We start from the raw sequence: 22,515 nt of genomic DNA on the forward strand, positions 1-22,515 counted from the left end.
ACTAGTAGGTATAATATTCTTGGTCTTATTCTTTCAAATCTCCATGTTTTCTAATATGTTAACATGAAAGAAGAAATGTCTGACACAAGCCTAACATAATTTGTTGTTGTTTTTTTCTGCCTATATATAAGTAGGACATTTTATTTGTTTTTGAAATTGTGGCATTTGGCTAGTTTCTATCTAAATATGGATAACACTTCACTGTTTTCCCCATACTACCATCACCACCAGAGTCTGTTTAGTCTTTTTATTCTTCATTTTTGTTATAGATTTGATTACTGTTATAGATATAAATCAAGTTGCTCTTATTTCTTTCTCAGGTACAGAAATTATTCTTGAGTTGAAACTTCAGTCTTGGCATCCCCATCTACCATCTTCTCTGACATTATTTTGTCTCTTTCTCTTTCCCCCTGGGCTCTGATTCAATTGCTGCTTGAGTTTTCCAGTGTATCTTTTCTTCTCCATGGATTCCACTGTGGGTAGAAATTCTGCTATTACATTTTAGTTTTTATGTAAGCCTCCTAATCTCAGCCATCTTTCATTTTACCATTTTTTACCTATTTTGTCATTATGACTTTCATCTCCAGTTTTATAAATGACCTGCCTTTCCACATACTCTTCATAGTTGAAGTGGCTTAAAGCAATTTTCTAAATGTTTCTTTTTGTTTAACAGTCAAATCATTTTTAGGCATATTCTCTTCCCCTGAGTCATCAACATGATGTTCCCTTTCGTGTGTGTGTGTGTGTGTGTTCTGTTACATTTTTCCTGCTCTCTTTAAAGGTAGTGATATTTATCCAAAGTCAGTTTTTTAAATAAAACATAAATAATTACTTGCCTATTATCTTCTTTGTTTACCTTTGAGATGATGGCTAACATCCTTTTGCTCTAAACTGGAGAATGGGTTTATATGTACAGTTCCTCTCAATAGCCAGCAAGCATTTATTGGAATAGCTCAACTAGGCCAAGGTGGATGCCTATTGTATACTGTCTCATTCAAAGTACAAGACATGCTACTCAGCATGCATTTAGTTTAGTTGGGAAGAGAGGTGGTAGCAACAGTGATTACTGTTTGTAAATTACACATGCTTTCTGGTTGGGAATTCTAAAGGAAGGCTGTATTTATTTGGAAATTAATTTTAAATAGTCTTTGGTACAGCGCAGGTCACTTATCAGTAGTTTTCTGTTTTCCTGTATAATCTCTGCTCCACGCTCCCCCACCCTACCCCCCACCTAAACTTCATTAAAATCCCATTGCACTAAAAAACAATTTGTAACATGTGAAAGGGAAGGGAAAAATGGAAACGAGGCTGAGTTCATGCCTGGGGAAGAAGCAGCAGAGGCAGAGAGGAATGCTGGGTAGCCTATGTGATTCAGATCTTCCAGCACCCAGGCTGCTCTATTGCCTCCCCCTACAAGGCTTCCCTTGAGGGAACTACTCTCTTGGACCTGGGAGGCCCATGATGCACCTTGTTCTTTTATTGTGTTTCATCTCCTAAGGACTCTACGCCAGGGGTCCTCAAACTTTTTAAACAGGGGGCTAGTTCACTGTCCCTCAGACCGTTGGAGGGCCGGACTATAGTTTACAAAAAACTATGAACAAATTCCTATGCACACTGCACATATCTTATTTTGAAGTAAAAAAAAAAAAAAACGGCAAAAACACCCCCATGTGGCCTGCGGGCCGTAGTTTGAGGACGCCTGCTCTACGCTATATGAGCTACATGGGAGTAGCCGGCCTCTGGTTGCTCCAAAAGCAGGGGACTGTAAAGGAACAAGTGCTCATTCTTTGGGACACTGCAGGAAGGACTCACAAATAGGCTAAGGAGAGCCACTCACCATCTTACATGGTTTTTATATGTAGGAAATTCTTCCGTCTCATGAAATAATATGGACAGGATGTCCTAACTAAATTCTTCTTATAGTTAGTCTAAATATTGAATGTCAGTTTAGATATTCAGTGCTGTTTAAGTTTATCTTATTCTTTTCTTTTTTACTGATTTCTTTCTAATGGGAACATATAAAGGATCAGAAATGATTTAAATATTGATGCTATTTGTTAGCAAATTCAAGAATGTTTAGGATGACTTATAACTTTTATAAGAACCAATTATGGAAAATATAAACTATTGCCTTAAAATTGTCTTTTAGTTTACTTTTGTAGCAGTCATACATTCACTCATGTAACAAATATATATTGAGCTCTCATATTTCAATAGTTTATAATCTAGCGAGGAGTAACAGACATTAAATAATCATACAATTAATTACTTAATTATACTAATGATACATGTATCCCAGAAAACAAAGTGCTCTGAAACAATCATTGGAATGAGAGCAAATAACCTAGAAGGTATACCCCGGTTGGCAGTTGTATTAGTTTCCTGTGGCTGCTGTAACAAGAATCACCAAGAAACTTAAAACCACATGTAGGGAGCAGTTATAGGGTTAAGCCTCGGACTGACCTGCTGCCAAAGCCGCAAACAAGTCCCAGCTTAGAGGGCACAGCCCTCTTAGCATAATTAAGCTTGATCTTGTGACTGCTCCCTAGATCTTTCCTGTGTAGCTAATGCGCTGTGGGAGGTGCAGCAAGTGCTGCCAAAACAAGTGAAACTTACAAGAACATTGTAAACTACCTTGTTTACCTCTGAATGTAAAATAAAGGCTCAGCTCGCAGTCTGGATCTGTTCTGTGGTCTCAGCCAGGCACAGAAGATCCACCTAGACCCAGCTTATTCTCTTTGTCTGTCTTTTCTTCATCCTTTGCCAACCCTCCCTCGGTTTGCCGACCCTTTGGCTGTGCTGGCGCGGCACAACCACAGAAATGCATCTCTAATAGTTTTGGAGGTCAGAAGTCTGAACTCAGTGCCACTGAGACAAAATCAAATTGTCAGTAAGGCCAAGGTCCCTCGAATGGTTCTAGGGGAGAATCCATTAGTTACCTCTTCCAGCTTCTGGCATTCCTGGGCTTGTGGCAGCATTGCTCCAATCCTTGCTTTGTGGTCCTATTGCCTTCTTCTTTCTTTCTGTAAAAAAGAAATCTTTCCTCTGCCTGCCACTTAAAGGGGTACAGGTGGTTGCATTTAAGGCCCACTCAAATAACTCAGGGTAATCTCACAATCTTTAATCACAGCTGCATAATATTCTCAAAGTCCATCCATGCTGTTACAAATGGTGCTATTTCATCCTTCCTTATGGCTGAGTAGTACTCCATTGTGTATATGTACCACATCTTCTTTATCCAGTCCTCTATCATGGGACACTTTGGTTGTTTCCATGTCTTGGCCCCCTGAATAATGCTGCAATAAACATAGGGGTGCATGTATCTTTGCAAATACATGATTTCGAGTTTTTTGGGTCAGTCAGAAAAAGCTAAGAACCATATGATTTCACTCATATGTGGGATATAAAACTAAAACCATGAACACAAATAGCAGTGTGGTGGTTGCCAGAGGAAAGGGGTTCAGGGGAGAAGAGGGGTCCTAATATATGGTGACAGGAGAAGATTTGACTTTGGGTGGTGGAAATACAGTGCAATATACAGATCTTGTAACATAGATATCCACACATGAATCCGATATGATCATGTCAGCCTCCATGAATCTCACACTCCAAAAGGAAGACAGGTAATCAACATAATAAGTAAATTACATAGTTTGTTAGAAGCTGATAGGTGCTATGGTGAATAATAACACTGGATATGGGGGAGGCCTGGCACATTTAAGACATAGGAAAGAAGCCAGTGTGTTTGGAGGAGGTGAAGGGAGTGGGGGTAAGGAAGAATAAGAGGTACTGACAGCAGACATGAATTATAGGAGACAAAGCTGAACATTTCAGGGCAAAACTGATCCATCTGGCACTCCGTCAGGTCCTGTGTCTCGTTCTTCGGTATCTTGCCCTTTCCTCAGGACTTGGTTTTCTAGAAGGGGCAGAGGCAAGTCAGTGCTACAGCTGCTCTTGCAGGCAGAGAGCTCAGGCAAACAAAAAGCCCCTGGCACATGTGACCATAAAGCAAGCAGTCCTCGTGTTTGCTGTTTGTGTGTAGGCTGATGTCTGCTAGCAAGAAAGGGAACCATCTCAGGCCTTTTTCTCCAGTAATTCCGCTTTTCCTCAAGGCTTCCTTTCCTTGTTAAATGTAAAACCTCTTCCCTGGCATGTCTGTGATCTGAGCATCTCACAAGTGGTTTGTCTTGTCAGCTCATTTCCCCATTTCTGAATGTCTTCCATTTCAAGTTCACCTTGTGGTGATATTAATCACAACTATAGCAGACACCTCTACAAAGACTCAGACCCTGCCTCTGGCTGTCTGGCCAATGCATATCAGATATTACCTATCTCTGACCTTCAGATCCAGATAAACACAGCCACTCTTTTCTCAATAAGAAACACTGCAGGGAAGGGAGCACTTGAGACCTTTCTCCCTGGTGTATGTCGCCAGTTTGGCTCAAATAAATTCTTACTAAAATTTTAAAAGAAGGGGAAAAAATAGAAGAAACTAGGATAACTAGAGGGAAAAGAGAGAGTAAAGGAGCGATTGGTCAAATTTGCGTAGAGATGTGGAATCTTTAGTTTATCTGGATCAGAAACACCCACTCTATTTGGACTCTGGAGGCCATCAGAAATGGTCTGCATTCTGTGTATGCACATTTTTCATATACTGAATCAGCCAAGTGCGTTCCTATTAGGAATCTAAAAGTCCCTAGGCACATATAGCTCTGTCTATGGAGCTAAGTACAGCTGTTTTCTGTACAACATAACTGGGTTTGCCAAGATATAGCTGGAAAAGCAATTTCTCTTGTATGCAAGTGGGAAACAAATTCTATTACACAAGTGGATTGTTTTCTTAGGACTGTTTGATGGTAGGAATTTGGCTATGGTCTAGTTAAGATGAGGTATGGACAGAAAGCTTAGTTATTTCTCCATCTCTTCCTCCTTTTTCTTCATAATAACTATGATTTGAAATCTTTCAGTTTTTATTTTGAGATGCAACAGACCACAAAATGGAATTGTTTTACAGAACTTAAAGTTCAAATTGAAGACAATATTGAACCTGTATGTTAAAACTGATGTTATGCTCAATTCTAACTTGTTTCTAAATACTAACTACTACAGAGTTATTTTGTTAAGGAAAGTTATTATTTACAAATCTTTTCAAACTTAAAATCTCCTTTATGGGCCCAGGGACTTCATTTGTGTGTGTGTGTGTGTGTGTGTGTGTGTGTGTGTTCTTATTATGCCTGCTTTCATTAATATCCTAACCACTATATTTGGTCATGCCTAAAATAAGAACAGATGGAGAAGTGTCCTTTCAAAGCTACAAAATGCAGATCTTTAGACACTCTTAACAGGGTTCCATCCCCAATACAAAACAACATGGACCACATATCAAGACCATCTAATTCAGTGGTTCTCAACCTTCCTAATGCCACGACCCTTTAATACAGTTCCTCGTGTTGTGGTGACCCCCAACCATAAAATTATTTGCAAGTCTAAAATTATTTGCAACCATAAAATTATTTGCGACCCACAGGTTGAGAACCGCTGTTGTAGAGCCTAAGACCATCGGAAAACACAGATATTTACATTACGATTCATAACAGTAGCAAAACTACAGTTATGAAGTAGCAACCAAAAGAATTTTGTGGTTGGGGATCACCACAACATGAGGAACTGTATTAAAGGGTCACAGCATTAGGAAGGTTGAGAACCACTGATCTAATTCATAGAGCACTGTTAATGGACCTGATTTAAACTTTGAAAATAATATCTGTCAAATAATTTTCTTTATACAAAAAGCTACAAATTTTTTAAAGTGAGGGAAGGAAAGAAAGAAAATGATCACATTAATGTAGGGTGAAGAAATCTATTAGAAAATGTTTAATTAGCCCAGCTGGTGTGGCTCAGTGGTTGAGCATTGACCTATGAACCAGGAGGTCACAGTTCGATTCCCCGTCAGGGCACATGCTTGGGTTGCAGGCTCTATCCCCAGTGTGGGGTATGCAGGAAGTAGCCGATTAATGATTCTCTCTCATCATTGATGTTTCTGTCTCTCCCTCTCCCTTTCTCTCTGAAATAAATAAAAATATATTTTTTAAAGAACAAATAAATAAAATGTTTAATTAACTGTCTATCAGTTAAAATGTATTTTACTATATGACTGCCCTTTCCCCACTCATTGGTATTTGTTAGTGAATTGATCATCTGTGTTTCTACTTACTTTGTAGGATAGTGTCAAAAGCATAGTTCTTCAAACCAGACCTCAGCTTTGTAACTTATCTTAAGTCACTTGGACCACACGATTCTTTGTCTACAATGCTTTAACACATTGACTATGTTCTCTGAGTGATAAAATAAAATATCAATTAAGAAATTAAAATAAATTTAGGGATATATTAACCATCTGCTCTTCTAAGTTCTTCATGGGTCATGTGTTTTTACTGAGTGAGATAAACATAACCCAGTAGAAATGCCTAATCAGAACTCTAACATGATACAGGCAGCTTTTAACAAAAATTCATATATGAAAGGATCATGTGTACATATTTGAAAGCTTTGAAATTGCCGTTGAATGTTATTTTTGTTGTATTGCTCATTGTCTCTTACTTAAAGACTCATGAGTTATGCTTGAGAGTTGCAGGGGTGGGGCACATTTTTCTGCCAACGGCCATTTGGATATTTATGACATCATTTGTGGGCCATACAAAATCACAAAATCACCAAAATCACCACTGCTAACTTAAAAATTAGCCAGCTATATTTGGTAAACATTTAATTAACCCACCCCTAATGCCTTGGCAGGGCCAGACCAAATGATTTAGGGGGCCTTATATGGCCCACGGGCAGGAGTTTCCCACCCCTACTAGAGAGATCAATACAGCAGGACCTTACTTCTGGAACTTAATTTGTTCCGGAATGCTGTTCCAGAAGCGATTCGCTTGAAAACTGAAGCATTTTTTTTTCCCATTAGAAATAATGTAAATTAATTTAAATCATTCCAGACCCCCAAATGATCCCGTCTGAACCTTTTTTATATGCACTACATATCTAATGTATTGTTTAAGCTATAAACAAAAATTATTTCCTTAAATTTATTGAACCACCACCTACTAGCCTTAAACAAATCCCTTTCAGCTCTTGTTCTACATCTGTCTTTTCAGTAATCAGTATGCAGCATTTTAGCTTTTACGCATATCACTGCCTCTGAAACGTCACTGGCTAACTGCTTTCCCTTTATCCAAATCAACAATAGTTTTTCTACCTCTTCAATTGCCTGTGATCATTGTTCTTTTTTTTTTTAAACAGCCTAAGCAACATTAGCAGCCTTAGCAACATTGGCCTCTTTATATTTTATAATTGTGCTAATCAAACATTTTACCAGCACAAAAGCATGAAAAACACAAAAATGTTCACAGCATGATTGCCTGAGATGATCAAAATGGGAGGGTTAGTGGTAAACTGACCTGCATACTCTCCTTTGTTTGTGTCCTGAGAGATGCTTTTTGTCATGTTGATGTTTCAACATGAAAGGGTTGTGAGGGCCAGAACAGAAGTTTTGTCCAACAACCAAGACATATTTTCTATGAACAACTTGGTCAAGAACAAAATTGTTTGAGATGGGAGTTGTTTTAGAACTGAGATTTGACTATAATGGCTGCTGACATTTGCAGATACTACTTTTATTAACTAATAAGACCTTTCTGAATTTTGGTTTTCCTTTTGGCCTTCACAAACAAGAGGGATAGAGTGAAGTTTAGGCTGTAGTATATTCTCTCCTTCCTAGGTCTCCTTATGTAATTGTCACCTCCTTCTCTTTATTATTCTGTCATTTTGCCCTTATTTTATATGGGTTTTGTCTTTATAAGCTGTCTCAAAGACTTTTCTGGAAATATACAGTGCAGAAATACAAAATGATGAAATAAACATACTGCTTCATTTGTTTTAAACGATGCCTAGGTTGGACTAGATGACCTCCAAGGTCATTTCCTATTCTAAATTTATGATACTATCACCAAAAACAGACAAAAATATCTATTAGACTATTAGCCAGGAGATGACTACCAAGTACTATATTCCTGGTATGGGTGTATTTCTTCTTGAAAGCAGAGTGCTAGATTCAGCAACCTGCTAAGAGCCCTCAGTCTTTTTTTTTTAATCCTCACCCAGGGATATGTTTTCATTGATTTTTTTTCTTTGAGAGAGGGAGGGAGAGAGAGAGAGAGAGAGGAGAGAGAGAGAGAGAGAGAGAGAGAGAGAGAGAGAGAGAGAGAGAGAAAGAGAGAGAATCAATTGCCTCCCCTGTGCTCCCCAACCAGAGATTGAAACAGCAACCTTTTGGTGTACAGGACTACACTCCAACCAACTGAGCCACTTGGCCAGGGCAGGCCCTCACAGTCTTTTGGTGATAAAACAAGAGAACTGATTGCTGGGAAAAATAAAATCTCCAAAAAGAAGAAAAATAGCCCTAACTGGTTTGGCTCAGTGGATAGAACATCAGCCTGTGCACTGAAGGGTCCCAGGTTTGATTCTAGTCAAGGGCATGTACCTTGGTTGCGGGCACATCCCCAGTAGGGGGTGTGCAAGAGGCAACTGATCGATGTTTCTCTCTCATCGATGTTTCTAACTCTCTAACTCTCTATCACTCTCCCTCTCTGTAAAAATCAATAAAATATATATTTTTTTAAAAAAGAAGAAAAAGTAAACAGAAGAGCTTAATTATTTCTTTTTGAGCATTTGTATAAATTTGAACATCTTAAGCTGAACTTAGTGAGTGTAGCTAATTTAATGAAATTAGTCACATTTTCATTAAATTAGCTAAACTTAGGGAGTGTAGCTAATTTAATGAAATTAGTCACAAATATTGTGGAAATCTTGCTACCACATTAGCATTAAGTGTGATTAAAATGTATTTTGTGTGCCTTCATGGTTCCCCAAAGCATCAGCTGTCAACACCTTCATTATAAGCAAGCCCTTCAAAGCTTTCAGGAAACTTATTTTCAGGGCAGGCAGTTGGACCACTGCTTCAGAAGAGAACACATCATTTTTTTGGGTGTATTTTCTGTTTGTATGAATTTAGAACTTAGGAAATTATCGGTAGCATTGTTTATTTTTGTTAGTAAGATAAAAGTCACTGAAAATAAGGAAATGCTAGATACTGTGTGCTGAAAATTTCCAAAGCTGATTAAAATATTTTCTTTAAGGCCAAAGGAACTATAATGTAAAAATAAATGGAAAAACCCAAGTTATAATTTAAAAGATGTGTTTGTGAAATATAAATATAATTTTACAGTAAATAAAATTTTCATAGAGGAAAATATTATTTCAAGGGTAATGATTTATATGTAAAGTCTATTAATTAATTTAGGTTCAAGGGAAAATTCAGGCAGCTTACAATATGTTTACAATACTCTGGGTAGTGAATTTAATATAGTGTCCCTAGGAAACTAGTACACTGAAATTCAGAGGTTCTTTCACTCTGATTTTATTATGTTATCCTAGAGGCCTGGTGCACAAAATTTGTGCATGCAGCGGGGTGTGTTCCTCAGCCCAGCCTGCACCCTCTCTAATCTGAGACCCCACTGGGATTGGGCCTAAAAGGGCAGTCGGACGTCCCTCTCACAATCCAGAACTGCTGGCTCCCAACCGCTCGCCTGCCTGCCTGCCTGATTGCCCCTAACTGCTTCTGCCTGCCAGCCTGATCGCCCCCTAACCCAGTGATGGCGAACCTATGACACGCATGTCAGCACTGACACGCGTAGCCATTTCTGATGACACGCGGCTGCCTCAGCGGCCGCATGCCGAGAATGAAACATTTGCTGCTCCTGAAGATGAAACATTTGCGAAATAATGTTTTTTCCTCAAAGTGACACACTACCCAAGTTATGCTCAGTTTTTTGGCGAAGTTTGACACACCAAGCTCAAAAGGTTGCCCATCACTGCCCTAACCACACCCCTGCCAGCCTGATCAACAGCTAACTGCTCCCCTGCCAGCCCAATTGCCCCCAACTGCCCTCACCTGCTGGCCTGGTAACCCCTAACTGCCCTCCCTTGCCAGCCTGGTCACCCCTAACTGCCATCCCCTGCTGGTCTGGTTGCCCCCAACTGCCCTCCCCTGCCAGCCTGGTCGCCCCTAACTGCCCTCCCTTGCAGGCCTGGTCCCCCACAACTGCCTTCCCCTGCTGGTCTGATCGTGCACAACTGCCCTTCCCTGCCGGCCATCTTGTGGTGGCCATCTTGTGACCACATGGGGCTGGCCATCTTATGTGTTGGAGTGATGGTCAATTTGCATATTACTCTTTTATTAGATAGAATATTGGTAGGATGTACCTGAGTGTTTCATTTGAATGGTTTTGAAACAGAATTTTTGGATTGGAACCTGGATTCTTTGTCTACCGGAATCGAAGAATGAATCCAGAGTCAGAAAGTGGTATAGCAAAGGTGGATATTTATTGAAGAACAAGTACAGACTCCCATGTAGGGAGGGGGAAAGAGTCCCACTGAGTTCCTTTTCCCTATAGCTTATAAAGGCTACAAATCCTTGTGCTTTGATATCCCCTCTGATTGGTCACTATTCTCTTAGACTGGTTACTATAGTAACTTCTGGGCTCAAAGGTCAAATCTCACATGGGACATGTGAGATTCTTCCCCTCTTCTTCCCTATTGTTTTCCTATTTCCTTTGGGCTTTCTTCCTCTTCTGGATGAATGGCTTTCTTCTTTTTATTTTGTAAATATAGACCTTTTGCGGTTCCCAGCTCCCCATTCTATGGAAATATACCTTCTGCTGCTTTGCAGCCCTGTGCTTCCTCCATGGTCCCCCTAATTTCCAAAATTTCTAATATTCCCTAAACCTGTCCTATTTTACCCCCAAATTTTCTGTTTCAGTATGTTGGTGATCTTAGAATAATGGTATCTTGTAACTAATTTTAAACTCTTTATGATGTAGTTGGTAGTTTCATATTTGAAATCTAATGTGGGTGTTAATTATATTTAATTTTTTTTTAAATATCTGTATAAGATTCTAGGAACTTATAGTATTCAATTGTGTCTCTACTAAAAGGTTGGTTAAATTAAATTTACACGACAAATTATTTTGGCTCAGTTTTTGTTTTGTTTTTTCAAATAGTATTTAATTTATTAGTACTCATGTTACAGAATTTACCAGGTGACCGAAAAATATACAGGGAGTACTCTGAGATCCAGGATAAACCCATTTATTTTCAGATGTACTAGTACAGTGACTCAGGGGGTCAGTTCTCCAAATCCTGAGTGAGTGAATATGGAGGAAGCTTTTCCCTTTATACCCTTTGGTTTCTTTGTTTTCTATCTGTTTCCGAACTACCAGGCTTCTGTGGTGGGCTTCCCCAGTCCCTTCCACATTAACCTCCCCTCCAGCTATGCTGTTATATTCTTTGTTTATGGGCCCTTTGTAAATTGGGAATAATTAGGAAAACAGGTCTTGCTAGACCAGATTGTTAAGAAAGGGGCAGTGACTTAATTATAGGCTATCAAGAATGTACATTAGGTTACTGGCACAGATTCAGATTGCTAGTCCCCACCCCCCCCAAAAAAAATGTCTTATATTCTCCATCACTCAGATAACAGTTATTCCCTAAATAGCATTTTACTTTTGTATACTGAAATCAGTGAAGTGAGACAGAGAATCAGTTCAAAGTGGTGATTGTCAATCAGTATAAATCCATAAAAGATAGCCTGTGTCTTACTGAAGAGTTTAAATTTGGAATGCGTGTTTTGGAAAATGGGAGTTAGTATAACCTTTCAAAACTCATAACAGTATATTCAATTAATTATAGTTAGAACTGATCATTTAAAAATTCATAGTTGCTTTGAATTGAATAAAATTATAAAATAAATCGAATGTTTATTATCATTTGCTTTGCATTTTTAATTCAAGCATTTAAAAAATATAAAGATAGAGCTTTTGCTATAATTGAGGTATTTATCTTATAAAATGTCATGAAATAGGTTACCTATGATTCACCTCCCTAAACAGACATACACAAACATGCCAATTAAAAAATCAGGGTAAAGACTTTTTAAATATTCATATTTTAATAAGCTCTTGTTTTCTATCTCTTCCTAACATGTTCTTATTTTATTTATTACTGGAGGCCCAGTGCACATAATTGGTGCATGGATGGAGTCCCTAGGCCTGTCTGGTGATTAGGGCCATCAGGGTCATCTTGCCCAGTCCTGATCAGGGCCTGGCGGCCAGGGGTAGGGACGGAGGGAGAGACCGCGGGAGGTTGGCTGGCCGGTCGGGGGAAGGGACTGGGGGCCGCGGGGGTGGGGTGGCCAGGTATGGGAGGTTGGCTGTTTGAGCGCAATGACCACCAGGGGGCAGCTCCTGCATTGAGCGTCTGCCCCCCTGGTGGTCAGTGGCATCGTAGCAACTGTTCGGTCATAACCGTCACTTAGGCTTTTGTATATATAGATAGTGATCTGCTACACATTTCTTATTGGTTGCTACAGAAATTATTAAAAGTGTTGGTTGCTATACCTTATTAAAATAATGTTAATGAGTGATACCTATATGATATCACAAAACATGATACCTCAGCAGAAAATTGGTTATATGTAAATAATAATAAAGATGATAATAAGGTGTCTATTAATTCTATTTATTTTTACTTCATTATATAAATTCAGAAACATAGATCTCAAATTTATACATTATTTATCTATAATTATAACATCAAGTAAATGGTAGAGATTAACTTAAAAAATAGCTTGTGACACAGCAATTGAAGTGAGATAGTGCAATTACAAAAGGTTTAATCATTTTTTAATTGATTCTGTGGATGTCTTTATTCTCTAAATACTCTGTAAGCCTCTTATCTACCGTGAAAGGTTATTCCCATAAACCTGGCATATAAAGTCAATCATATGACTTCTTTCTGTTCTGAGATTTCAAATATTAAGACCTGAACTATAAAGGAAAAGTGCTATGTAGAAGCTGCATGAATACAAAGCAACATTTAGCAGTGGTATCCAACGCCACTCAAATATTTGAGGAAATTTACAAAAAACACTTCTTTAGTACTCCCTTTTACTACCAGAACCAGGAGGGGGGGGGGGGGGGGGGCGTAGAAATGGTTTCAAAGGAAAATTTGTTCTTGAAGAATCGGTTCACTGATGAATACATACACTATGCTGCCCAGGCTATGCTGCCCAGGCCTCTTTTTAACCTGAGATGACAACATATCTAACAGAGGCAAAAACACTCCAGCGTCTTGCCTCCAAGAAATTAAGAGACCCAAAACTAGAAATAGAAATTTTAATATGGAATCACATAACCCAAGTCATACAAAAAAAGTAATAAACAAACAAAAAAAATATCTACTACTACCATCACAAACAGCATAGTCACTGATCTCATCTTTAACCTCTAACAAAGATGGCGATAATGATAAAAAGAGAAAGCTGTGATCAGATGGTTTCCTCTTTTATCATGATTATGTTTTATATCCTGTCCCAGTGAAATTACCAAAGACTTCTAAGACAGACCCTTGAAATGATTTGTTATGAACTCCAGGGTCGGATTTCAGATATTTTTTTTCACCTAAAATTGTATAAATGCATATCAAAATAATATACTTTTGATGTGACTCTGAAACAAATTCTATTGCATTCTAAATAAAGTGAAATTAGTATCAGCCAGTAGGATATAGCATGAGTTTCAAATAAGTTGTGTTGGTAATGTTGGGAGAAATGACTTCCCAGTGATATACTGTGTGCAGATGTATTACTACTTCTATGTCATATTTCATGTGTTGAACACAAAGAGAACTGGAATCTTGCTAATCATCATTTTTAAACATTTTTATAGAATGTAAATATATCAGTGCTTGCCTTTTTTCTGTGTTAATGAAAAACGAGGTGTACTTGGGGAGCAGGTATTCCTATTAAACTGCTGTCATCCATTACCAGACCTGCTTGGAAGAAATAAGCACAGATGGTGGGTCTATTACTTTTTTAACAAAAAATTTGCCGATTTCTTTTTTGAGTTTTGTTCCCTCATTCTCAATGAAATGTGAACAATTTTTCAAGTCAAGAAACCTCTGTAGGGATCCTTGAAATGTTTTATCCATTACTTGTACATTTAGAAGCAAAAAAGAGTGATTAATGGTTTATTAAAATTTCATAATGAAAAAATTCAAGTAAAAAGTCTTTGTTAGAAAAATTATTATTTGATTCAGAAACCATATGTTTTGAATGCAAATTAAAGTCTACAGGGAGTAAGTTTGTGTATCAAGCCAGAATCCTAAATTACTCATTTAGTGATGACAAAACCATTTAGCCCATGATAAAAATACCTATGCTGATCTTTTATTTATTTATACACTAAAGGCTGGGTACACGGATTTGTGCACACTGAAAGGAAATTAATTAGAAGAAATATTTTAATATTGCTATTAGCCTTTTCTCTATAATAGAAGTTTCAACCAAATTCATGATCAACAATGACAGATCGAAACACACACGTGCGATTGGTGCCAGTGAGAGCTTTATATGTGTTGTGCATGTGCAAGTCAACTTAGCCTTTTATAGATATAGAATGAACTTGCTTAATTAGACCTGCTTTCTGATTTAGCTAAACTTTTTCCAGCCCAGTGAAGCACCCCAACTTCTCTTTCAGATAATTGTCAGCAACACTGCAGTAAATATCAACACGAAGCAGATTATTATTGCAGATCACTCAGGGAGAACAAAGGGTAAAATATTTAACTGCAGCAGTGTTTGACTATATTCTGTGCAGTGAGAAAACCTGAAGTCATTTTCAGGGTCCACCATTTCTTACTTCTTTTCAGTCGGGGCAATTTTCTAAGCTTTTTAAATCTCTGTTTTCCAGCTAATGAAAAGAAAATAGGATTCTACTGAGTCTCCTATCTACCCACTCCAGGACTGAGATGAGGCATAGGAAAACACCTCACTGACATTTGGTTAAAGTGTAAAATGTTTGCACCTGGCTATAAAACAAGTCATGTTTCAGGGCTGAAGAAACTGTAAGGAGGCTAGTCTCTAGGGAGAGGAAACCAGGTGTTGCTACTTGGCATCACTACCTGGTGCTCACAGCGACCATTTCCTGGCTAGGCTGGGCTGTGGGCTGCATTTTGTGCCATGGGTTCTTGGCAGCATTGGCTGCGATTTAGTGGGCCATTGCTCTCGGGTGGTGGCGGGGCCTGTGTCCCACTTGAGGGAAGCTGAGTGTTGCTTTGTCAGTGCCAGGTCCATGGTGCCATTTCTTTGTAAATGGCCAGTGCATGTCACGGCAGCTCTTATGTTGAGCATCTGCCCCCTGGTGGTCAGTGTGCATCATAGCAACCAGTCGGATGGTTGGAGGGACACTTAGCATATTAGCCTTTTATATATATAGATTGTTTGATGAAAATTTGCATGTTGTGTACATATTAAGAAAAAGAGCACAAGTTTTCAATGTTTTATTTAGGTTGAAAACAAATGCATACCATAAAGTATCCAAATCTTAAATATACAGTTCCATCTTTTTAAAAAAGCATAAAATGAACTTTTGTATAACTGGGACTCAAATCAAGAATCATTTTACTGGAATCCCAGAAACCCCCTTCAACCTTCTCTCTCCTAGAATAACACTTATGGTGATTTGAAACATCATTGATTAGCTTTTAAAACTTCTTATAAATGGAATCATAGAGTAAGTTCCATATCTTCCTTCTTTCATTCAATGTTTAGTTTATAAAATTTTTAGTACAGTTGGAATTCATTCATTCTCATTGCTATACAGCAGTGATGGGCAACCTTTTGAGCTTGGTGTGTCAAACTTCGCCAAAAAACTGAGCATAACTCGGGTAATGTGTCACTTTGAGGAAAAAACTAACTCCAATACGCTAGTTGCAAATGTTTCATCCTCAGGAGCAGCAAATGTTTCATCCTCGGCATGCAGCCGCATGTCATCAGAAATGGCTACGTGTGTCAGTGCTGACACACGTGTCATAGGTTCGCCATCACTGCTATACAGTATATTATTATATAAATACTAAAGATCCAGTGCACAAATTGGAGCCGGGCCTGTTGGGAGGAGGAAATGGCAAGAGGTTGGCCGGCTGGCCCACCCTGACTGGGGCCCAATCAGGGACAGGCTGGCTTTGGGGAGGGGCTGTGGGTGATTGGTCATCAGGCCCCACTCCTGATTGGGGTGGGGGGCAATTGGGGGCAGGACGGCTGTGGGGAGGCCTATGGGAAGTGGGCTGGCTGGCCCTGCCCCTGAATGGGATGGGGGGGCCAATCAGGGGTCAGCGGCTGGGGGAGGGGATGTAAGAGGTTGGTCGGGCAGCCCCACTACCAATTGGTGTGGGTGAGGAGGCTGATTGGGGGCAGAGCTGGCTGGGGGGATGGGCCATTGGCTGACTGGAGTGGTGGGGACTGCTTGGGGGTGGGGCCACCATGGGGAGGGGCTGTGGGCCAGCCAACCCTGCCCCTGAATGGGGTGGGAGGGGCCAATCAGGGGCCAGTGGCCTGGGGGAGGGGCCATGGGTGGTTGACGGGCCAGTCCTTCCCCAGATCAGAGTGGGGGGGCTAATTTGGGGTGAAGCTGGATTTGGGGAGGGGCCACAGGCTGAACAGGGTGGTGGGGGACCATTGGGGATGGGGCTGGCTGGGGGGAAGGGTCACAGGGGGTGTTGGCTGGCTTCCCTGTCCTACATTGGGGTGGGACAGACCTATCAGGGGTGGGGCTGGCTGTAGGATGTTAGCCAGCCGGCCCCGCCCCCTATTGGAGTGGGGGGTGATCATGGGTGGGGCCAGCTGGGGGGAGTGGCTGTGGGCCAGTCAGGGTGGGGCAGGCCAATTGGGGTTGGGGCCTGCTGAGGGGAAGGGCCACAGGGGGGATTGGCTGGCTGCCCTGGGCCAGTTCGCTGGCTGCAGTGAGCATCATAGCGACCAGTCGTTCTGGTTGTTATGGTGTTCTGGTCGCTGGCATTTTATATAGATAGATACTACCATTCATTTGCCTATGCTAATGCTTATGGACATTCCAGTTGTGTCCAGTTTGGGGCTACTCTGAATAATTTTTTGATCATTCTTATACCTGTTGAGTATATACCTGGGGTCATATGATATGTTCAGCTTTTGCATAATGCCAAATAGTAGTTTAGATCAGTTTACACTTCATCCACAAAGAGAGACGGTCCCAATGCCTCCACAACTGTTTTTTGTTTTTTCATTTATGTCACTCTGGTGTTTATCACTATTATACTCGCTCCTGATTGGCTGGTGGGCATGGCTTGTGGGTGCAGCAGAGGTACAGTCAATTTGCATATTACTCTTTTATTATATAGGATACTTTACTTGAAGTATCTTAAATGCTCTTCTTTGAATTACTTTTCCTTATTTAAATGATACATAAGATTAATGATCCTGACTTATTCAATAATATACTAGCTTGGAAAGGGATTCTTGATCAATTGTAATTCTGATCAATTTTACCTTTTCGTGTTATTGACTATGATATTTAAGAATGAAAAATGAGCAATTCTTCACATTAATGTGAAACAAAATTTGTGCATGTTAAAAGAAAGTTTCATGTTCTAAATAAACCAAGATGTGAACCAGTAATAGTTTATTTAAAATTAAGATATGAATCTCAGTTGCTTATACTATGTCTGTGTTTCTAGAGAAACATAGAAAATAGTTATGGCAAACTTGCAGTCTGTTAGTTTCTTTTCACCCTGCCAGAAACTGTCTTTTCACTCTTTAGCTAGTAATATACAACTGTTCATTGAGGATATTTTTGAAGAAAATAGCATCTTTCTTCTTATTTAGAATCAGGGACTCCTTTGAAAATGCAGTAGTTACAGCAAAATAATAATAACAACAACAATAATAATATACTACTAATAATAAACAGCAACAACAATGTTTTGTACCAAACTAATTGAATCTCTAATTTATATTATTTGGGTTCAGGAATTTTCGTTAATATTTATTTCAGTGATTGCATTTTGGAGTTCACATTTACTGGGTTTATATCCTTGCTGCACACTTAACCAACAGTGTTGCCTTGCGAAAGTTACTTACTAGTAACCTCTGCAGATCTCAGATCTGTAGGATGGGAATAATTATAGAACATATATTATACGTTGTATTAGTTTGGGTCCTCCAGGAAGCAGATGCCAAGAAGGGATTAAACACAAGAAGATTTGATTAAGGGAAAAGTCTCTGAGAGAAAATGAGGAAAAAACTGAGTAAATCTGGAAGACCTAGTTGTTGATCGAGATGCAAGTGTGACCCAGAGTGAAGGGAGTGGAGGACAAGGTCGAGTGGAAGCCTTCAGCATGTTGCTCAGTCTAAGGAAGGGATAGCGAGAGCTTTAGGGAATCCTGAGCCCAAACTGGCCATGAGAGGAGGCCTGTGTCTTCCAGTGATGGAACTGTTTTAGAATCCCTGCTGCACTCTGTCATTGGTTGGGGCAGTTGCAGAAATGGATTTCAGAACAAAACAGCAGGTGCTCTTCAGGCAATTAAATGTCCTGTACTTAGAGATCTGGAGGCACATTCTCATGGTCACATCAAATGATTATCATGAAGATGAATTGGAAAACTCCCAAGAAAGCAATTAAAACAATATCTGAATCATCAATATTTATCAATTTATTTATTCATATTATTCATCATTATTAATAGTCACTGAATTAATAAAGGAGCCACATGTTCAGTCTACTTGAAATATTTGACAGAGGAGTTGAAAAGCCTGCTGTTCACAGTTTACTTAATTTTTCCTAACTAAAAAATATTATTACACATTTATAGCATATGCATAATTATTTCCCTTCTACTATTTATTTCCCTATTTATTGCCAGGTCCCTAATGCATAATGGAATACCAAACTCTAACCCCCTGTATTTCTGCATAAATAATGGGTTTAATTGTTGTTTTAAAAATAAAAAGACCTGTCCTGGTTGGGTGGTTCAGTTGGTTGGAGCTTTGTCCTGTACACCAAATGATTGTGGTTTCAATTCCCAGTTGGGGCACATATGGGAGGCCTCTCTCTCTCTCTCTCTCTCTCTCTCTCTCTCTCTCTCTCTCTCCCTCTCTCAAATCAATAAACATAACCTCAGGTGGAGATAAACAAATTAAAAATACAAAAGACATATTAATAGCATTATGTTTGTTATGTCCAATTGATAATATCAAAGAGTTTCATCATTTATCATCATTAGAAGGGCATAATTGGGAATTGCTTGATCCACTTTTTAAAATTGGTCATTGGGTGTGCATCATCATGGGAAAGTACTCCTTTTGAAACTCCTTTTGTAAGGCCGTTTTCTCAACAGTGGAAACTCCTTTTATCTTTTTAAAGAATTTTCATGGCATTAGAAAATTCAGAGGGCATATGTGAATAATTGAAAATAGAGGAAAGAAAATTACAGTAAAAATCATGTGAAAATGTTTGATGAAAAGTCTGAGGCCACTTTATTATGATACTTGAATGTCAGCAAATTTATTCAGAAGAGAATCTTAAACATAGAGGATGGACTCTTTAGGGCAAGACCTCCAATCTCCTTCCTTTGCTCATTTTACTCTCCCTTTGTAAGTAGACATCCACTCATTCTTCCCTTTGTGCGTTAGTCATGTGCCTTCCTCATTTCCCCTGCTGGGATGTCTTCCTTTGCGCTTAAGTCTGCATTAACCACACCACCTAAGACCTATTCTTACCATAATATTTTGAGGACCACCTCAAGTTATAACTTCTTTAGTTCTTCCCCAAATTGTCTTAGTCCAAATAGGCTTCTCCATATGCTCAATGTCTGCTAGCTGTGTTATCCCTAAGTGTCACTTGATATGTGCTGTTCCTTCCAGCTATCCCCTTGGTGCACTGAGCATCTCAGTCATTCCTCATGTCGCACTATAACTGTTCTCTTGTCCTATACTGTACCACACTGTCAGGAAAATAAGAATGATTATACTGCTGGAATCTAGTAGGTATTTTTCTTTCCTCATTCTATTTTTTCTTCTTTATTGATTAATGTATTACATATGTGTCCTTATCTCCCCATTGCCCCACCCCACCCGCACTCATGCCCTCACCCCCCTGGTGTCTGTGTCCATTGGTTAGGCTTATATGTATGCATATAAGTCCTTTGGTTGATCTCTCCCCCTTACTCCCACCCTCCCCTACCTTCCCTCTGAGGTTTGATGGTCAGATTGATGCTTCTCTGTCTCTGGATCTGTTTTTGTTCATCAGTTTATGTTGCTCATTATATTCCACAAATGAGTGAGATCATGTAATATTTATCTTTCTCTTGACTGGCTTATTTCACTTAACATAATGCTCTCCAGTTCCATCCATGCTGTTGCAAACGGTAAGAATTCATTATTTTTTATAGCAGCGTAGTGTTCCATTGTGTAGATGTACCACAGTTTTCTAATCCACTCATCTGCTGATGGACTCTGGTTTCTCTTCAGATCGCATAAATCTTTCACCTTTTACTAGTAGGTATTTTTAAAATATAGTAAAATGTAATGAATTCATGTATGAATGAACACGCTAACTGATACATTATATTCCCAGATAGATAATCAGCATTGTGAGAACAAGCATAGAGTCTTATACCTTCTTATGATCCCAGTCACCTAGTACAGGATTTGAATATTGTAGAAGGCACTTAATACATTTTTGTGACTGATGAGTTTAAAATATTTGTATGAATACCATATTTAAATTATGATTATCATTTTGGAGAGGTAGTGACTTGCCATGAATTTCACTGCTTGTGCAGTCGTCTTTTATACAACACTAGAGGCCTGATGCACGGAATTCGTGCAAGAGTAGGCCTTCCTTCCCCCAGCCGCTGGCACTGGCTTCCCTCTGGCACCCAGGACCCAGGCTTCCCTTGCAGCCCCAGTTTCATCAGGAAGATTGTCCAGAAGGACATCTTGAAGGATGTTTGGTCTAATTAGCATATTATGCTTTTATTGTTATAGATGATTTGCTAGACTCTTGTAGTTCACCATTAGGTGGACCTTAGTGAAAGCAGATTGCACTTTCTCTTTTTGCAAAACAGTGTGCATGTATGATTTGTTTACTTATAATAATTGTGATTTTGACTTAAGCAATTGATATACATTTATAGTTCGTTTGTAGTTTAAGTAAAAAACATATTGGGACTTATCTATATACTGTGTAAAATGAAGTAAATTGACCCAGATAACATGGATTCAGACATAGTGTAAGTCAGCAAGAATTGGTAACAAGGTGAAATGTGTATTAATTTTCTAGCATATAGGTAAGTGATATTTTAAAAAATTAATTTTTGGTTGTGTCCTTTGAGAATAAAGCATTAAAATAATTTATGTTTCCATGCTAAGCATCCTTCCAGGAAAAGCATTGCAATCTCTACCAGGTTCTGTTTCAAGAAAAAAATACATTGTTGTATACTCTCAAAGGAGTGATATTCTGAACTCAAATCTGTTCAAATAGTTGTAGCAGATAATACTCTGACCAGGTTACTAAGCCATATATCTTTCACTGTTCCCTTTGTTAGTTATACTCAGCGTGTGGTTGGAAATGGAATCAAAGCCCAGTCTGGGAATCCTGAAGTCAAAGTCAAAGGAACTGATCCTGTGATAAATCAGATTATTGATAAACTGAAGCATGTTATTCAGGTAAGTTCTGGTCCTTTCTTATTGGTATTCTCAGTGGTAAATAATAAGTGGTTGCTTTCCATTACATGTGATAAACTTGTTAATCCTATCTGATAATCCTACCTAAAATTGAGGATTGGAATAACTTCTTTGAATCTAGGGTTTTGGAAATATTTGGTTGAGTGGTTTTTCATATAAAGTCAATGTGCTACAGGATTTTAATGGGTGGGCAATCGATGTCTGTGAAAAGGACCCCTGGCTTCAGCATTCAAATAAATAATGAGACTTTCAGGATAAGCTTCATCCCCAATAATAAGCTTTAGACACTAGAACTACTGACTTTAAAGAAAACACATAGCAGAGCATGGAAGATGCCAAACTCACCTTCCAGGTAAGTCTCTGAGCCTTTCTATTAAGTTTTTTTTTGCCACATTTTTGACAAAAGTTGTCATAAATGAAAAAAATATGCATTTCTTGTACTTATTTTCTGTATCACTGTTTATATGTTATCTCATAATCTAATTGTTTATGAAATACTTGTTTTATACTTAATAATGTTATTTAACCTAATGAATAATAATACTGCATGTGAATGATATATGGCATATATATATATATATTTATATATATATATTTATATATATAATATTTTATTGAACTAGTCTATCAGTCAGAAATAAATATTATGTTACATGCTGTAAAGACTACCCTTCATTCTACATCTATTGGGATTTCAGGTAAGAAGGGCTATTTTTTAGTTATTGGTCTTCATATAACAATTTATATATGCCCATTTTTTCTAAGCAAAACTGTGTATGTACAGTTGATACTTCTAACATTATATTATTATATATCTGAAACTATACTTAAACATAATACAG

General features: G+C 38.7%; 1 protein-coding gene across 1 annotated transcript in view; it reads left to right on the plus strand.

Annotated features, from left to right (window-relative positions):
- Positions 1-22,515, plus strand: part of GPC5 (glypican 5) — a 1,351,161-nt gene that overhangs the window by 435,282 nt on the left and 893,364 nt on the right. Inside the window, exon 6 of the mRNA XM_008156479.3 lies at positions 21,535-21,655. Coding sequence (XP_008154701.3) covers positions 21,535-21,655 — 121 coding nt within the window. The remainder of the gene's footprint in view (positions 1-21,534; positions 21,656-22,515) is intronic.

This window comes from Eptesicus fuscus, chromosome 8, assembly GCF_027574615.1.
Source record: "Eptesicus fuscus isolate TK198812 chromosome 8, DD_ASM_mEF_20220401, whole genome shotgun sequence".
Taxonomy (NCBI): Eukaryota; Metazoa; Chordata; class Mammalia; order Chiroptera; family Vespertilionidae; genus Eptesicus; species Eptesicus fuscus.